We start from the raw sequence: 20,385 nt of genomic DNA, 5'->3' as shown, positions 1-20,385 counted from the left end.
TTATTCAGAAAATTCCGATATCAGAATTTGGTTAAATACACCTCTACCTCGATATAACGCTGTCCTTGGGAGCCAAAAAAATCTTACCACGTTATAGGTGAAACCACGTTATATCGAACTTGCTTTGATCCGCTGGAGTGCACAGCCCTGCCCCCCCCCCCCAGCACTCCTTTACCGCATTATATCAGAATTTGTGTTATATCAAGTCGCGTTATATCGGGGTACTCATTCATAGTCAAATCTGAGTGCAGCTGTATACACACAGAGCATCTATTTGTAGTGAGAATGGGAGGCTGTGGAAATAGCTGGATTGGGCGGGGGGGATGAGGGGGGGAACATAGCATCAAAGACCAGATTTGTGGAATAGCATCATTAGTAAAAGTCAAAAGAAATTATAGTTCAGCATTGTAATACAGGGCTGTCTCTGGCATATCCAGTTGCTACAAGACAAATCTGTGTCTAACTGGTGTTCATCCTGTTAACCATTTTTAGCAAGGCTTTAGCTTTTCTAATGACAGTTAAAATCACCAACACAGATGACTTGATCTGGATAAAAACGGGGCTCTAAACTTTGTGTCCGAAGTTCCATGATTCATGAACATTTATAATTTTTTATATCTTCAGTTTTTTCTCTTTCATATGCAGGAGCTCAACAAAATGTGTTTTGCCATTGCCTCTGCTTTGGAAATCTATACGAGAAACTAAAAGTATATTGGGGAGATACTCAGTGTTTTGTGGAAGGTTAAACCAAAATGTGCCTCTTGATCAAGAAAGAGGTTCATAAGTTTCCCCTTTGAGGCCTTAGCTGTTGTTTGGACTACTAAGCAGAAGCATTTAGAATTTAATTTGTGTTTACTCTAACTTGTCTACATTTACATTGGTTTAACTCAAAGTTGGTGAAAATAGTACTTTGTCATCAGTCCAATAAGAGTTTCCTCTTCTGCAGAAAGGGGTTCACAGGACCAAATTACATTCCTGCACAATTAATGCAGCTCACCAAATTCTTGTAGAGTAGCAAATTAGTTTATAGTATTTTTCTTGAAAACAAGTTGAGGTGCTGCACATCATGAGAATACAGATGTTTTTATAACACAAGGGTAACTGATTCAATGTTACTGAGTAGAGACATAGTCAAACTGGAATTTTAATCATTTAGATGGAAACAACATGCTTGAAACATTGCTGTCCAATGAAATCTATGTAATTACATGCATTTCTAACAAGTATACAGTTGTAGGCCACATGTCAATTTAACTAGTTTGAGGTTTTTAAACGGTTCTGAACAGATTCCTCATTTTAGAAGTTCTTAATTTCTACTCTTAAAAAAAATATATTTTGCTAAAAATGAAAAATATAGATAAATTACAGGTGATTTGCTTTATTGTGTTTGATAGTTCTTTTTACTGTAGTTCACTGCACCTTTCTTGTGTATTATAACATATGCTTTTTCCCAAGAATTATAAGTAATTTTTGTTTTTGAGATTCCTGTTTAAAACTCCAGCTCATAATCAAGAAGTAGATGCATGACAGCAAATGTAATGGTTGATTAGATGCAAAACTCATCACTGACATTGAAAAATTAAATGTAAAATATAAAAATGTTCATACAATCTATTATCATGTCATGTAAAATATCTATCTTATTGACAAAAGCAATGAAATTAAGAGTTAAGCCTATCCTCATTTTTTATTATCATTTTGTGCTTAGGTACAAAAAAATGCTATAATGGAATAGACTAATAGTCTAACAAGAGTAGTATCCTGTCTGTAATGGAGGCCAATGTAAGACGCTTCAGATCAAGACAACAGACTGCTTATAATGCTCCTAATTATTGATAGTGTATGAAAATAATGTCTCTCCTGACCATACATGGTGATCTGTTTAATAGTTGAAGCTTGGTTATTGATAACTATTATAGCTACAGGAGCCATTATTATATGTATAAATGTCTACCTCTAGGCATACTTATCCTAATCCAGTCCTAATGTCTGAGGTTAGGTATTGCAGGGTTTTGAGTTGGTCACTTTCACACTATGAGGTATATTCTCTCCAGCAGACCATAACTTCTCTTTTGAAGTTGTGGAATCAATAATGTAATAAATATGACTACACAAATGATGTCAAGCTTTCCTAAGTAGGCCACCAGAATAAATTGCAAAGAATTGAATAATGTACTTGAGCATCTTTCATAGCAAGACAAAATCGTTTTCCTATCACAGCCTGAAGTTGTCTTTCCCTCTTCCAGATTTAGTCAGATAAGTGATATCTGGCATTTTTTAAGATCAGATTTGGCTCATAACATCATAATTCATGCATCCAGATACAACTGTTACACCTGAAATTCCCTCATGTGTTCTAGTTTTACCAGTCCCTGACCTGGGAAGTAAATTCTGGATGAAAAGACAAGAAAAAATATGGAAAATACTGCCAATGCTGATTTAGTCTTCAAGTATTGTAGGTCCAACTGTGCTCAAATATTATTATTGTTTATACAACAACACAGGTATGCTGGGTGCCTTATCAATATGTAACAAAGACACATCTCTACCCAGAAGAGCTTAAAATTTAACTTACAGATAGCATAGTGGGGTATGGGGAGTGTAGTATGAGGAGGAAAGGGTGGCAACCATAAAAGGGAGAGATTTTCAAAAGTACTTAAGTGAATTAGGCACCCAGTTCCCATTGAATTTAATAGGAGTTTGGTGCCTAACTCTTTGAGGCCCCTTTGAAAATCCCCCAGATATACTGATGTTATACGCTTGTTATGTTCTGGAGTCCCATCTTTTTATCATATTCACTCTGTTTTATAACTAATTGTACATCTAGATCCCTGTTCCCGAAGGAGTTTGAGTGCACTAGAAATGTCTCTCATTGGCTGGCTGGAGGCAAGCAGCATCTAACTGTATGCAGAAATTGCAGCAGGCCCCTCAGAGCACAAAGATATTTGTATAGTGCCTTGCCAAATATTTTAAGGTTTGCTATTTTCTCTGCCTGATCCCATAACAGTTGGCTTTTGTATCTTGCAAATTGACAGAACCAACAAATTTCTTAGAGGACCCTGTACTGTAACCGTCCTCAATCCCCGCAGAGTGACAAGAGGCAACTCATTCCTCTGAAAAATAGGAATAAGGTGGTGTTTAGCCTACTATGGATAATGGCTACTAAAGTAACAAGGATTTGGAAAAGCAGCAAAGAGTAACAAGGATTTGGAAGTATCTCTATGAAGTCAGACACAAAGGAACCTCAGGTCTCCTATCTACTAACATATCACCACTGACCTCCATTCTTGTATTATTAATTATTTGTATGGGCACTGTCCCATATTTTTATTTGTTTCAATGTAAATTATGTACATAACAAAAAGGCATATTCTCTGCTGTCTTTATTGACTTCCCATATTTTACTGAGAAGGAGTTACCATCATCCCTCAAGAAATGGGAAATTATGGGGTCATTGCCAAAGTGATTTCCCAGTTGTTTTCATGTGTTTGCAAGCTGTTCTCATTCTACAGGCAATGCCAGCCCACAACACACACACAGCAAGCAAGAAGAGGAGTTCTGAAAAATTCTTTTGATGTGTCTGTTCTTCTGGAGAAGGGGGTTAAGGGTTAGCCAGGCATTCGGTCTTCTTGCTGTTCCCTCATCTTTGAAGATGACTAATGGGGAAAGTATGTTAGTTGGTCACTCTAGAAAATCCTGGGCTGGCAGGGACCCAGCAGGCAGCCCATGAAGATATCAGAAAGCAGAAGACATTTAAAAGTAAATTGGGGTTTGGAGGATATGTTGGGCTTATTGTGGAGTTATTTTAATCTACGCAAATTGTCTCAGGTATGCACACGTATCTCACTCAAGTTAGCTTTCACAATGACACCCACCCTCGATAGTTGAATATTACCTGGTTTGGCAGTTGTATGTGATTTTCATATTAATGCCATTAAAACATAATAAAAATAATAGTGGGTATTTTTGTAACATCTTATGACTGAGCTCTCAAAGGGCTTTAGAATTTATTTTTTAATGGAGACTCACAACACCTTTGTGATCCGTAACAGAAAAGTGTTATCCCTGTTTCACAGAGGCATAGGGTAGTTAAGTGTCTTGCTGAAAGTCACACAGGAACTCTGTGGTAGAAACACCCTGGCCTTTGTGGCCCTCAGTTGTGTAAATTAATTGCAAGACAATCCTTTGTCCTCTGATTGAGAAAAGAGTGTTAATGACGAAGTAGGAGCTATTGCCTTTTGGAAGTGTTACTGGATCTTTAAAATTCCACCCGAGCATCAGAACTAGGTAGGAATATTCTTGGTGCAATGTCTCAGAGAAAGGATGAGAGAATAGTTCCAGGTTTCAGAGTAACAGCCGTGTTAGTCTGTATCCGCAAAAAGAAGAACAGGAGTACTTGTGGCACCTTAGAGACTAACAAATTTATTAGAGCATAAGCTTTCGTGGACTTCTTCGGAAGTGGCCTGTAGTCCACGAAAGCTTATGCTCTAATAAATTTGTTAGTCTCTAAGGTGCCACAAGTACTCCTGTTCTTCTTTTTTTGAGAATAGTTCCAGTGAATGCCCAGAAACACCTTTATCATCATCTGTTTTGAAAGTTAAACTCCCAAGCAATCTAGTGTCGATTCAGTATATGTTTCTATCTCTAAATAATGAATGTATACTGATCCAGTGTGCATTCACACAGGTTAACAAGGAATGTGAACCATTATATCAAGCTAAGATATAACTGAAAAAAGCACTAAATGGTTTGGATTTGATGAACCAAGATATCTCCATATATAAAAAGTGCTTTATAGTCCTGAAATAATAATGAGTGGCAGAGCCCAGTTAAAATTCCAGATATGGAATTACAGGTAGTACCGATGAGATCAGAATGAATCTGTACTCATTAAGCACTATGGTGATCTGCATTAAACACACATTACAGCCCGTGATTCCCATCATTTACTCAGTATGTTTTAAAACTGTTTAGATCCATTTGCGTGAAATTTAGTGGGCATTGGGTTGTGTGATGAAAATGAGTCCATTGGACTAATGCAGTGACACTTTGTCCATTACTACACTTAGCTTGTACAGTATCTTTTTAACAAGTCAACAAATGAAACTGAAATAACAGTGCAAAGTGCTGAAGCTATTGGTTTAATAGCATACTATTGACCCAGTCTTTTCTCTTGTAAATCTCTCAACCTCGGTTACAATGCTGTCATTTTGTTTTCATTGCTTCATGTGACCTTAACCAGGTTTTTTTTTTTTATTCGTTATTTTTTTTTTGTTAGGATAGCAAACAAATCTAATTGATCTTTTTGAGCTCTGTTATTATAGTGTCCTCAGCATTATAGACGGTCTGGTTCTGCATAACAATGAAAATGCCTACAATTTAATCTAATGAAGACATTTATCTAGAATTGTATCTCCCAATAATATATATTTAAATGGAAGAATGTTTTTCAATTACCTGGATAGTCATGTATAACAGGTCATCTTTAACATCCTCAATTTTAACAAAAGACATATTTATGAACTCAATAATATTTTCATTAAATGAATTATAGAGGAAAAACTTTAAATTTACCAGCAGCCAGCAAATAAGACCAAGTTTTAAAATGTTAATTTCTGGGAAAATGCACCATGAAACAAACTAGATATATGCCTGAGATACATCAATGATATTTTCATTCTCTAGACAGACAACCTAAACTCACTTATAGATTTCCATCACAAATTCTACAACCACCACCCATCCACCAAACTGTTTCTAGAACACTCTGACATCAGCATCAACTTCCTGGCCACCACAATCCACTTCAGTAATGGAATCCCACAGACAATTATATTCAGGAAACCCATGAATCATCACACTTACCTTCACAGATCCATTCATTACCCCAGACACATCAAGAAGTTTGTTATCTACAGCCATGTACTGTGATACCACAGAATAACACACTTAAAAATGTCTTCACCAAACAACACCACTCGACCAGAGAAGTAGGTCCCATCATGGAACAGGCCACCACAAGAGAACCTGCTTCAATATGGGAGGGGAAAAAACCCACCAATTGCACACGCCTAGTAGTCACCTCTACACCATACTGGTGCCTATATAGGATATCGGTGTACAGTTACAACCCATATTTGATGGGGACCACATCCTTAAAGAAATCTTTCATGAACCCCCTCTTCTGGCCTTCAAACAACAACCTCGCCAAGCTCAGCATCAGAAGCAAGCTTCTGGCAGACCGGGACTGACCAACTCAAAGCAGCACCAAACCCTGTCATAACAACAGATGCAAAATCTGCAGACATATTTCCACTGTTACGATGATCAACACCCTGCACAACACACCTTTCAAGAACCACGGGTCCTACACATGCCTATCACAACACATGGTGTACCTCATCCAGTGTATCTCACACCATATGGTGTACCTCATCCAGTGTATCAAATGCCCCAACAACAACTATGTGGATGACACCAAACAATTGCTATGCTCTTGAATGAACTCTCACAGAAAAATAAAAGACAAAGACACCCTATCACCTAGGGGCAAATACTTTTCATGAAATGATCAATCCATATCTGACCTCTCAGTCCTTGTCCTCACAGGAAACCTGGCCAACCTCTTCAAAAGACAAGGCTGGGAGCTTAAATTCATAGGTCTGCTGGACACTAAAATTATGGACTCAATAGTGACACTAGCTGTTGTAATGAGACACAAAATCTGTAACTCATTAACCCTCCTTTGTACTATGACTGTAGAAGTGTTAGTTGCTCACTTCATCTTGAATTTGGTGGCACCTTAAAGACTAACAGATTTATTTGGGCATAAGCTTTCATGAGTAAAAACCTCACTTCTTCGGATGCATAGAGTGAAAGCTACAGTTCAGTTTTTACTCACGAAAGCTTATGCCCAAATAAATCTGTTAGTCTTTAAGGTGCCACCAGACTCTTTGTTGTTTTTGTAGATACAGACTAACACGGCTACCCCCTGATACTTCATCTTGAATTGTCTCTTGCAATATGTGTTAACTGCTTATGCTTAACAAACTGTTCCACTTTGAAACTCTAATTACCTTTCCCAGACCTGAAGAAGAGCTCTGTGTAGCTCAAAAACTTCACCAATAGAAGTGGAATTAATAAAAGATACTACCTCACAAACCTTGTGTCTCTCCTATCCTAGGACCAATAGTGCTACAACAACAGTGCAAACAGTTTCTTACTCTGAAAGATAGTGTAGTCTTACATCAGTTCGTATGTAGCTGTATACACTCAGGCAAAACATTTAAACATCCCAGCATGGGTATTTCCATTTAAATCTGATTACAGTGAAATAAAACTATAGCTATTTAAGGCTTAGGAGAACTACAAATACAAGCAGTAAAAAAAGACAGTTAGTAAATGAGGTAGTAAAACATTTGAGCAGGGCAAACAGTTTATAGCGCTCAGCCTTCCTGTAGCAGACTGTTCTATTCACTACAGACCCATGCACTGTTCCCTGAACTGCACTTAAACCTGCAATTAACCTTTCACGCCTAATGAAGCTGTTTTGCTGGAAAATTAAAATATATAGTACTGCCTGCTTTTACAGAGACTGGGAGGAGAGCATCTCAAAATGAATGACTTTTCAGAGGCTTTTTGTTGAAAAGCAAAATTAAAGTGCTGTGTTTGTATACAAATTGAGAATGCACTTTGCAAGGCAATCTCATTTGATGTGCTGTATTTTATTCCTGTACTTATTAATTGTTTTGCATAATTGTTAAAACAACAACAACAGTATACCCACACACCAGTAATTTTATGATTAGGCAGTTACTGCTTGACAATCAACTATTACCATTTAACTTCCATTAGGAAAGATTATATTTCTAAAAAAGATAACCAAGTTCATATTGTTTTCTCTCATATTTTTCTCATTGTGAATGCATTTGTCTTTAAAAACCTGTATACTTTACAGTGACATATTTGGCTGAAGTCCCTTTTAAATTACCGTATCTTTCCATGCATATCTGTAAAACAAGTTACAGATTGTTTTTTCCAACAAGGATTATGAAAATAACCTGACCTAGTTCTATGCAGCTAAAACCAATTGGACTTAAAAATAGATCTAGTTCTGTGACTGGACTTGAATTTCCAGACCTCAGACCATTAGAGATTCTTCTCTGTGCCTGGATGCTCTTTACTGATGCCCTACCCACAGATAAGAAGAAACGAGATAATGTTGTGGTTTGGCAAATATTAAGGCTATGTCAGAAAATGTATGTTGCTCAGGGGTATGAAAAAAACACCCCAGAGAGCGACATAAGTTTCGCCGGCATCAGTGATAGTGTGCACAGCGCTACATCAGCGGGAGAGCTTCTCCCACCTCCATAGCTACTGCCGTTCATTGGGGGTGGTTTGATCATGTCAACGGAAGAGTCCTCTCCCATCGGCATAGAGCAGCTACATAAGAGATCTTACAGCGGCACAGCTGCCTCAGTCCAGCTTGGCCTCTGTAAGGTCTCTAGTTTAGACATAGCCAAATATCTAAAGATCACAGGTAAACTAAACTGGCCGTGAAATCGGAGGTGACAGATGTTGAGCATCATAGAATTTACATTTCCAGCTTTAATCATCTTAGTTTTTTGACATTTTAGGAACAAAAGCCTACAAAATAAAGGTAAAGTTTACAATAAATATTTAAACCTCAGCATTTTTATCAAACCTTCAGTTGTATTTTGATGTAAATTCTGCTTGCCTGCAGCGTCTGTGCATCATCTTGACTTGGTAAATGAAATTCCTTTAGACCGCCAGTCTGAAATAATGAATTGTTCCCCGAGTTAATTGTATTGCTTTGATAACAAGGAACTGTGCTGGGCCTAGAGAACACAATAAGTAAATTTCATCAGATGATTTGTGTGACGTTTTGAAAAATGATCTTCTGGAGTGACCTGATTTTAATGGAACTCTAACAGCATGCCAGTGTGTCCCAGTATGAAGCATTAGATTTGAAGGAAACAGTGTTTCCTGTATGTTAGTTATGCAGAATGGGATGAGCAGCATGTAGTATGACCAACCAAGCATACTAAAAAAAAAAAAAATCACATAAGAATAATTGGAAGTGTTTTCTTCCTAATATACAATCCATTTAACATACTAGCTAAGCCTAGCTGTTAAACAGAGTAACATATAGGGAAGCATCAAAAATGTCACTTAGATTTTATCCCCGGCTTTAGTAACACTAGATACGCTAATGTTTTAAAGGTGCCTCAAAGGTGTCTTATAATTTCATATATCAGTGTCCAATTTTAGGGATCGCTAACTAATGCCAGGAAATATATATGTGTGTGTATGTGAGAAAAATCACTTGCATATCCTGAAACATAAAAATTATATCAGCACTTAACATTTCTACAGAATATAGCACTTTGCATTTTCAGAGTTGTATGCACGTTAACTAATTAAATCTTGCAACATCCTTGTGAGATAGGGAAGATACTATTACAGTTTTGGATTAGCACAGAATTTCCAGTATATCGGCAACCTGAACCGCTTGGTTTCTTTCTGGCAATGTATTTGGCATAAGTAAAGTAGACTGTAGAGTCGTAAAGAAACACTGAAAATTATAGCTTTTCACTTATAATCAGCTAGGTGATGCAGTGAGATGATGTGTGAGGAATTACACTTAAAATTGGATTTTGTGATAGATCCATGTAAAAACAATAATACATGTTATTTGTTACAAATACTGGAAGCTATTTTAAAAGGTCCTAGAGTGGATTAGCAGTGGCACTATCTGCAACTAAGGTGCATTAAGTGAGCTTTAAGGAGAAGCCTGTACTGTGTTTGTCCACACTATTTTAATTAGTTATGATTATATTGGTCCCTGAATGTTGTGAAATCAAGAATCAGTTACTCCATCAGAGTTTGAAAAATAAAACAATGTGTTTTTGTGACCTGTTGCTGCTAATATTTTACATAAACTATTACCATCATGTTTTACTATCTGTTAACAACCCATCTATAATTTCTCTGATTTTATGTCTCCTATGATAAGACCTCTGATATACCGAGATCAAATCATTTTTCATTCTCATCCTTATTTTTAATTCCCCAAAGCCATTAACAATTTCACACCACTGGCCAAGCGAATGGGACAAGTTTATAAAGAAAGTACATGTTTTGTACTAAAAATGTCTATCTGCTTTGCTAAGGCTGTGTTTAATGGTTTTCTTAAAGCTGGTCTCTTTCTTTGATTAAAGCTATTTGGACTAAAAACATCCTTTGATTACAGTTCTAGTGAAATATTGTAAAACAACTAGTTTACTTCTTCATTCTACTATGTTATCACATCTGTTTCTCTTTAAAATATTAGGCTAATTCTGTTTTTATGCAGATGAACTCCAGTATGAAAGTTACTTGCTGTGTAAAAGGTTTGTAGATGCTTACAAGTTGTCTATCACTTTTTCTTGCACTTGGTTTTCCACAATCCATGTAGCTTTTACTTTAGTACGTATATTAGGAAGTCACAGACACAAAGTATGGACAGACTGCAAGCCTACCAATATGTTTCTTTGATAAACGAGTGTTGCAAGGTTCCGCACAGTATAATTGAGAACAGAATTTGGCCTGAAGGCTTTACTTGGTTTCTACCATGCTCACACCGTTTACAAAAAATTACAAGTTTCTTTTTGTTGTTGTCATTTATATTACAGTAGCACCTAAAATCTCAACTGAATGCAGGGCCCCACTGTGCTAGGCACTATGGAAACACATAGTAAGAGACAGTCCCTGTCCCAAAGAACTTCTGTCTACGTAAACAGGACAAACAAAGAAAACAGAGGCACAGAGTGGTGAAGTGGCTTGCCCAAAATCACATAGGAGGTCAGTGGCAGAGAAAAGATGGAACCGAGGCCTTCTCATTTCCAACCTAGTGCCCTATCACCATACCACACTGCCTTTCCCCCCCTCTTTTGTGGCCAATTACAAGAAAAACATCTTAGACAATAGGAAAATGTTTGTTAGCTTCCCATCTCACTTTGAAATAGCTGATGACTTGCTGGAAAAGTACAAAAGACTGGACATGAAAGGAACCAACACAGTGCTGTGGAAGTCTTCTCACCACTGGGCACTAAATTGTGTTTTGTTTTGTTTTATTTTTCTTACAGGTCTTGCAATTGCAAGTGCATTGATAGACATTTCCCAACAGAAGCCTGCAGACAGTAAAGATAAGAGTTCAGGAGTCAGAAATCGAAAACATCATCTTTCAACACGTCAAGGAACTTGTGTGTGAGGCCCAGAAGATGCACTTGTACATTCTGTAATGTTTTCCTTTTAAATGGCTTCCATTGAAAGCTATACTACAGCCTCAGTTTTTCTGGAGGCAAACCTATGGATTATGATGACGAAGATGATGATGATGATGATGATAAGTAATGTGTCCTGTTATATTCACACTTGGAGCCTGCTATTTCCCACAGCAGAACAACCTTATGGCAAATATGAGTCTATTTGATGAGTTTATTTAGAAATAAACTAAATACTTGTCTCGATGCTGAGTATATATTGGGGTGGGGTGGGCATTGAGTACATCTAGGAAAGACTACACATTGTTTTGTAATGTAGAAGGAAATTGTATAATTGAAAACTAAACTATTCACAGGACACTAAAAGACATTTTTGTAGAGCTCAATGTAATGGTGAGAATTGTATGGTTTTCTTCTCTTAATCGGAGTTAAAATATCCTTACAGAAAGCAGGAACTGAAGATGCTGATGTGGATTTAGGGGTTGTTTTATCATTTCCCAAATCTGAAGGTAGATTTTGAATTAAGCAGTATGTAGGTGTAGCCAAGCAAAACAGGAAATATATATTTTGATGATCATATCATATAAAAACCTGATTAAAGCATATCATGTGGTTTTTTTACCTTCTTAAAGGCCCTGACCTGCAATCTGGGCTACAACAGGATGATGGGTGGACTTCAGTATTTCACTTCCTAAGAAGTTTATTAGAATTCTGACTGATGTGTATTGTAAAGAGTACATGTTGGTCTTCCATACCAACTAATTATCAGAGCTGATTGAGCATGGAAAATTCTATCCTGAAATCTAGTTTCCTTTTTTTCCAAAAGCTCTCTCCAAGATTGCAAGCCTAAGGAGAATTTAACTTGCTGTTACTTTGCAGTAGTATACTTGCTTCTGCTTCAATACTGTAATATTCTAAAGTGACTGTAAATCATTGTCCTCACCTCCCAGCAAAAAGGTTGCACCTCAAATAGCACATTGACCCATCCATAATAATAATTAATAATAAATTATGATCTTCCTCTGACCTTCCTTTCCCAGCTGCAGAATTTCATCTGATCTTCACTTTCATCCTATTTAAAGAAATATCCTGCATACAAAATTTGTATAATAATAAACTTCCAAAAGCCAACTTGATTCCAACAGTGGTTCTCAGATCATCCATCCAATATGGGACCTCACCAAATCAATGCTCAACAACAACAAAAAAGCTAACAGAAAAGCATCCTCTCTAGTAGGCATTAGTCTAACAAGCTTTGGGGAGCTTGTTCACCATGGTAAAAACTCCAACAAACAGCTTCATATGGCCCTCCTCACTGTATTTTCAGTTAGTTATAATTCTGAAATACAGCAAAAGAAAAAGAGACTGTTGGGGGGGGGGAGGTAGCAGATGGGTCTTATTCTCATTTATGCATTAAACGTTGATGATGGTTTATGTGAAACCAATAGTTTTGTTAGCTCTTGCTCGGAAGTGAAGTTTATCACCTCCACCATTGCCAAGGTGCTAATGTAGGAGAGAGCCACAGAGGTATAAATGCCTCTTGTATATGATAGAGTTTTGGTAAATATGAAAGATATAAAAAAAATTGATGTTTACTACTATAGCTGTATTTTTCATTTTCTTTTTTATTTCAGGAAGGTGATGACATTTTACTGTTTACAGTTGACTACATAGTTACTTGCATGCCATGGTGGTGCAGTAGCAGTAATAAAGCCCTGTTGTGAGTTGATAGTGTTTATTTTGTAATGCCATTCATACATAAAACTATTCCACTTAATTTGGATGAGGACTGAATGTAAAAATGAAATAAATATTAAAAGGAATGGTTGTACAGGATTATTAGGTTGCATCTTACCATGACTGCTATATTGTTTTGACAAATTGTGCATTTATAAATTATGCTATAATTATTCCTTAGCTGGCATGATTGTTTCAGTATTTTCCTATCTTAAAATATGACTGATTCTTAAGCTAAAATAATGCCATCATGATATTGTGTTTTTATTGACTATTCTGACCTCACTCCCTTATTTCTTAAAACCTAAGATTCATTTTTAAAGATTCTTTTGTGAATTTTCAGTCAATGCTACTTAAAACCTGGAAAAAAGAGTCTTCTGAAAATAGCTCCTTCTGTCAGTTTTAATGCGGAACCGCTTGAGGGAAAATAAGCCAGTAGAACTGGTGTGCATGGTGAATTAGCCATTCAAAAAGAAAAGAAATAAACCACTTGTCTGGAAATTTTCCCTAATTCTGTAATATCTTTCTGTCAAAACATTACACATGAGAAATATACATTTCTTTGTGTGTACCTGAGACCCATGGTACACAGGGCATGTATTCTACAGAGCAATTTCTCTGACTGGAATCCCCCAAGTGGGAATTGCATCTACCTGTAGTCACCTGGAGTATGACGTTACTTGAAAAGTAAATTTAAGTTTAAATGGATTATAATGTTTATTGTAGCACTTGAGATGGGCAGGTATTCATTAGGCATTTTATAAAGTTATCAGTTAAAAACATGTTGTTTTTATTGTTCAGATAAAATACCAGTGTCATGGGGTCATTCAACATTTTCATTATATTCAGAGTACTTTTTCTAACACTTCCGTGATCATTCTTCTCCCAGGCTCCCTGCGTACAAATTAGTAAAAGTAAATGCATTAAAGAGAAATATTAATTTAATGGTCGCCATTAAATGGGAAGTTTGCAATAGGAATCAAATCACAGTATCTGAGTAACTATGGTTACTTTGTTTTAGATCTATGAAAATACTGATGTGTCTCAGGGCCACACTGTGCCAATTGTTGGCAAATACTGATTCTTAATGGTGACCACAGTACACTGGGTGACAGATATTCTCATTTGCTTTATGCTCTAGAATCTCCAATGCTCTGCTCCCAGCATATTTTTTGAACTCTGGATCAAATTCAGAAAATGTTGAGTGACCCTTTGTAACTTTAGTGTGATTTATGTTGGACTAAAAATACAGGGCTAAAAACTGATCTGAATAGTGGCTCTGTGATGAAATTCTGACCATCAGGATTCGATATCTGTATTTATTTTTTTGCAAACCAGTCATTGATACTACTGGGGGAAAATTCACAGCTATAAATTACTGTTTAAAGCAAAGCAATAGATATATTGCATACTGTAGCATGGGTGAACCAATCTCTCCATTTCTCGGGTGTGTGTGTGTACCCTCTCATGAAGCTACTTGAATGTAGTCTGTGTAAATAAGTTACACTTCAGAATGCAATGAGTTCTAGTAATTATATTCCTTTGTAAGAGACAGATGTATATCTTTAACCGGACAAGTTCAGATTTAGACCTGACTGCATTTTTTTCACAGGGGGGCCCTCTATTTATATAGTAGAACCAAAAATGTAGAACATTGGAAAAGTTTGGATCTTAATATATAGAGTCTGATGTATAAAATCAGCAGCAATGATTATTTTCCCAAACAATGTACACTGTAGGTCGGGAATCCTGAGGGTAAGAATTTTGGGATCACTTTAACAACGGTTAAATTTTTAGGCCTAATAACTTTGACAGTATTCATCTAGATTACACAGTCATTATGTACTTAATTTGATTACCAGTTGTTTTTTTTTAAAACCACCTGAAGGGTTTCTGGACAATAAAGGTAAAGTCTCTGTTAAAAATATTAAGCGCTTTCTCTCGTTTTTCACGCGAGCCATCTTATCAAGATTGTATGGCATTTATATAGGACATCATCATGAAGACAAATCTCAAATGGACGAAGCGTCCTTGCAGGTCGAGCACCACCTGGTTCGATCTCTGGCTCAGTCCCTAAAATAATCTGGCTGGATGTTCAGTCTCTATTCAGTCATGTAAAAAATAAATGGACCTTAACTTTTCAGCCTCGAGGATGCAGCATTTCCTGATGTGAAATACTGATGCTTGCCTCAGCTGATATCTGTAGGAGGACATCTAAGCCAGTAGACAGTAAAGCTATTTTGAATACATCTGACAAATAAATATTGCTTATAGGAACAATAACCAGAACCCTAGATAAAGCCTTTCCAACATCTCAGATTAAAGAACATTTTTTCATTTATTTTTCATAAACCTGATTCTGCCATCTTTGCTCACAGTGATCATGTGTTCAGTTGAGTAGAGCTATTTTGTGACCTCTTCTGTGCCAATGTAATGGCTTATCGAGAGCTGTTGCAAACTGGAGCAATTTGGAGCAGGGCCAGAATTTGAGAGTTGCAAAGTGGACCTCTCACCCATACCCAGAGTAAGGAGGGCACAATGGTGAATCTGGCCCCTTGTGTTTCAATTTGGGCATCCAAAATCTGAAGCTAATTTTGAAAATGTGTGCCTTAGCCTTTCTATGTGTCAGATTCTCTCTCAGTCAAGTTGTGATTTAAACAAAAACAACTCAAAAGGGTATTCTGAGGCTTCCTTTATTAATGTCTGCAAAGCATTGATGCTTTGATGGATGGCACTATGGAAGTGCAGAGCATTACTATTTTCAGTGCAAGTTGGCAGCAGGAGATTTGCTTTCTGGAGAGATCAGCTTGTTTGATTTACAGTCACTGTTTAAAAGTGAAGGCCAGTTGGAAGGATACCATTAACAGCACTTGTTCAGCTTAAAATATTTTTATTTCAGCCACAAAATAAACTTCCTGGAGTGTAAATAAAACTTAAAGCAATGAACAGTAGGATATTCTACTTCTTATGCGTCCTCACTGAAGAGTGTAGGGAGCATCATATTAATGTGAAGGCCACCTCACATGAGTTGGGATACAGAAACCTGCTGTCCACCATTTATTTATACACTATGTACATGCTCAGAAATTTACATATGCCTCGAGTGGCCAAGGAGATTGAAGTGACTTCTGGGTACTCACTTCAGCAGGTGGGTATTGTAGTTGTAAGAACGCTTGATAGAGATCTTGTAGGTGTTTGTCTCTGTCTGAGGGGTTGGAGCAAATGTGATTGTATCGTAGAGCTTGGCTGTAGACCACACCACTCGATCCATTGTGAAAAAGTGAAAAAACAGATTGACAGAGCCAGATGAGTACCCAGAAGTCACCTATTACAGAACAGGCCCAACAAAGAAAGTAACAGAACGCCACTAGCCATCACCTTCAGCCCCCAACTAAAACCTCTCCAGCGCATCATCAAGGATCTACAACCTATCCTGAAGGACAATCCATCACTCTCACAGACCTTGGGAGACAGGCCAGTCCTTGCTTACAGACAGCTCCCAAACCTGAAGCAAATACTCACCAGCAGCCACACACCACACAACAAAAACACTAACCCAGGAACCTATCCTTGCAACAAAGCCTGTTGCCAACTCTGTCCACATATCTATTCAGGGGATACCATCATAGGACCTAATCACATCAGCCACACTATCAGAGGCTCATTCACCTGCACATCTACCAATGTGATATATGCCATCATGTGCCAGCAATGCCTCTCTGCCATGTACATTGGCCAAACCGGACAGTCTCTACGTAAAAGAATAAATGGACACAAATCAGACATCAAGAATTATAACATTCAAAAACCAGTTGGAGAACACTTCAATCTCCCTGGCCACTCGATTACATACCTAAAAGTCGCAATATTACAACAACAAAACTTCAGAAACCGACTCCAACAAGAGACTGCTGAATTGGAATTAATTTGCAAATTGGACACCATTAAATTAGGCTTGAACAAAGACTGGGAGTGGATGGGCCATTACACAAAGTAAAACTATTTCCCCATGCTTATTCCCCTCTGCCCCCCCCCCCCCCCAGTTCCTCATATCTCCTTGTCAATTGCTGGAAATGGGCCATTTTCATTACCACTACAAATAGGTTTTTTTCTCTCCTGCTGATAAAAGCTCACCTTAACTGATCACTCTCCTTATAGTGTGTATGGTAACACCCATTGTTTCATGTTCTCTGTGTGAATATATATATCTTCCTACTGTATTTTCCACTACATGCATCCGATGAAGTAGGCTGTAGCCCACGAAAGCTTATGCTCAAATAAATTTGTTAGTCTCTAAGGTGCCACAAGTACTCCTGTTCTTTTTGCGGATACAGACTAACACGGCTACTACTCTGAAACCTGAATTTTGATTAAGTTTTTACATTTGTGCTGTGTAAAGGAGCAGGTTAAAAATAAATATAGCAAAAAAAAAAATTAAATACATCAGAAGCAAGAAGCCTGCTAAACAACAAGTGGGTCCACTCGACAATCGAGATGCTAAAGGAGCACTTGAGGACGATAAGGCCATTGCAGAAAAACTAAATGAATTCTTTTCATTGGTCTTCACGATTGAGGATGTGAGGGAGATTCCCAAACCTGAGCCATTCTTTTTAGGTGACAAATCTGAGGAACTGTCCCAGATTGAGGAGTCATTAGAGGAGGTTTCTAGGACAAATTGATAAACTAAAACAGTAATAAATCACCAGGATCAGATGGTATTCACCCAAGAGTTCTGAAGGAACTCAAATGTGAAATTGCAGAATTACTAACTGTAGTCTGTAACCTATCATTTAAATCAGTTTCTGTACCAAATGACTGGAGGATAGCTAATGTGACGCCAATTTTTTTAAAGGGCTCCAGAGGTGATCCCGGCAATTACAGTCTGGTAAACCTGACTTCAGTACTAGGCAAACTGATAGAAACTATAGTAAAGAACAAAATGATTGGACACGTATATGAAAATAATTTGTTGGGAAGTGTCAACATGGTTTTAGTAAAGGGAAATCATGCCTCACCAATCTATTAGAATTCTTTGAGGGGGGTCAACAAGCATATGGACAAGGGGGAATCCAGTGGATATAGTGTACTTAGATTTTCAGAAAGCTTTTGACAAGGTCCCTCACCAAAGGCTCTTAAGCAAAGTAAGAAGTCATAGGATAAGAGGGAAGGTCCTCTCATGGATTGGTAACCGATTAAAAGATAGGAAACAAAGGGTAGGAATAAATGGTCAGTTTTCAGAATGGAGAGAGGTAAATAGTGGTGTCCCCCAGGAGTCTGTTCTGGGACCAGTCCTATTCAACATATTCATAAATGATCTGGAAAAAGGGGTAAACAGTGAGGTGGCAAAATTTGCAGATAATACTAAACTACTCAAGATAGTTAAGTCCCAGGCAAATGCAAAGAGCTACAAAAGGATGTCTCAAAACTGGGTGACTGGGCAACAAAAAGGTAGATGAAATTCAATGTTAATAAATGCAAAGTAATGCATATTGGAAAACATAATCCCAACTATACATATAAAATGATGGGGTCTAAATTAGCTGTTACCACTCAAGAAAGAGATCTAGGAGTCATTGTGGATAGTTCTCTGAAAACATCTATTCAGTGTGCAGTGGCAGTCACAAAAGCAAACAATGCTGGGAATCATTAAGAAAGGGATAGATAATAAGACAATATCATATTGCCTCTATATAAATCAATGGTTCGCCCACATCTTGAATACTGCGTGAAGATGTGGTCACTCCATCTTAAAAAAGATATACTGGAATTGAAAAAGGTTCAGAAAAGAGTAACAAAAATTATTAGGGGTATGGAATGGCTGCCTTATGAGGAGAGAGCAATAAGACTGGGACTTTTCAGCTTGGAAAAGTGACAACTAAGGGGGGATATGACTGAGGTCTATAAAATGATGATTGGTGTGGAGAAAGTAAATAAGGAAGTGTTATTTTCTCCTTCTTATAACACAAGAACTAGGGGTCACCAAATGAAATTAATAGGCAGTGGGTTTAAAACAAACAAAAGGAAGTATTTCTTCAAACAACACACAGTCAACCAGTGGAACTCTTTGCCAGAGGAGGTTGTGAGGGCCAATACTATAAAAGGGTTAAAACAAGAACTAGATAAATTCATGAGGCTTAGATCCACCAATGGCTATTAGCTGGGATGGGCAGGGATGGTGTCCCTAGCCTCTATTTGCCAGAAGCTGGGAATGGGCGATAGGGGATGGATCACTTGATGATGACTCATTCTGTTCATTCCCTCTGGGGCACCTGGCATTAACACTGTTGGAAGACAGGATACTGGGCAAGATGGACCTTTGGTCTGACCCCAGTATGGCCGTTCTTATGTTAATATTAATATTAAGATAATCTTACTAGTATGCATTTTGTGGATGCTCTTAAAGGAAAAGTATTTATTCCTTTTTTGCTATAGAGGTTTCCATACAGATGCACTGATCTGTAGAATCTGAGTCATAGACTGGGAAAAAAACACTTTGAAAAATTGTATATTAAAGAATGTTCTACTGAGGAACATATGTTGTTTCCTATTTGTCTCTTTTGTGTTATATTTAAAACTGTAAAATTGCTCTCTCCATACATATGTATCTGACATTTTGTCAGATGCTTGCATAGCTGGAGTATTTTACACTGAAGTATTTCAATTTGTATTAATAAAGAACAGCTCACATTTTTTCAGTCAATATTGACATATGTAAAGCAAATTGAAAGCTATAATCAACATAATAAACTGAAACATCTATCTCTTCCAGCCAGCCATTACCTTGCTATTTTTTTCTTTAGATAAACAATCTACAATTAGTTTACTGAGGCTTGCATTGATATCCCTCAACGGTATATGCAAGTCTACTTTTATTCCAGTAGACACAGAGAATGAGCCTACAGTGCACAGTGCGTGCAAACCCCTTTGAAACCTAAGATTATTTGTTCTCTGACTGTTCTAAAGGTAATTAAGGAGCATTGCATGTTTCTCAATTAATGATTCCTCATTCAACTGGGAATCTTTGATGCTAATTTGTTTTAATCAGGACAGAGACTGCTAAAAAAAACTAAACAATTCAGTGAAGAGTAACTAGGAATTTTTAATAAAGTGGAGAAGCTCTAAATGCTATGAGGGACACATCCATCATAAGTTTTCACTTCCTGTTCATTTAACTTGGTTCTTTCAGGTCTCATAAAACACTGTGTTAATCAACAAAAGCAAGTTTATTAAGATGAAGAACACGCTGCATTTTTCGCCTCTAATTGAAGGGAAAGATTGTGCAAGAAGTGGGTGGTTGCAACAGAGCTGTGCTATTGAAACAATAGTTACTATCCGTGTTTGGTTATTTATACACTAAAGTGAT

The 20,385-nt window shown here is 37.3% G+C and overlaps 1 protein-coding gene across 1 annotated transcript in view; it reads left to right on the top strand.

Moving 5' to 3' along the window:
• The window catches only part of ATRNL1 (attractin like 1), a 1,006,335-nt gene extending 991,386 nt beyond the window's left edge, over positions 1-14,949 (top strand). Inside the window, exon 29 of the mRNA XM_034775239.1 lies at positions 11,148-14,949. Coding sequence (XP_034631130.1) covers positions 11,148-11,272 — 125 coding nt within the window. The 3' untranslated portion in view covers positions 11,273-14,949. The remainder of the gene's footprint in view (positions 1-11,147) is intronic.
• The last annotated feature ends 5,436 nt before the right edge of the window (positions 14,950-20,385 follow it).

The sequence above is a fragment of the Trachemys scripta genome, chromosome 7, assembly GCF_013100865.1.
Source record: "Trachemys scripta elegans isolate TJP31775 chromosome 7, CAS_Tse_1.0, whole genome shotgun sequence".
In the NCBI taxonomy this organism is placed as follows: domain Eukaryota; kingdom Metazoa; phylum Chordata; order Testudines; family Emydidae; genus Trachemys; species Trachemys scripta.
This window is presented reverse-complemented; position numbering and strand designations above follow the sequence as displayed.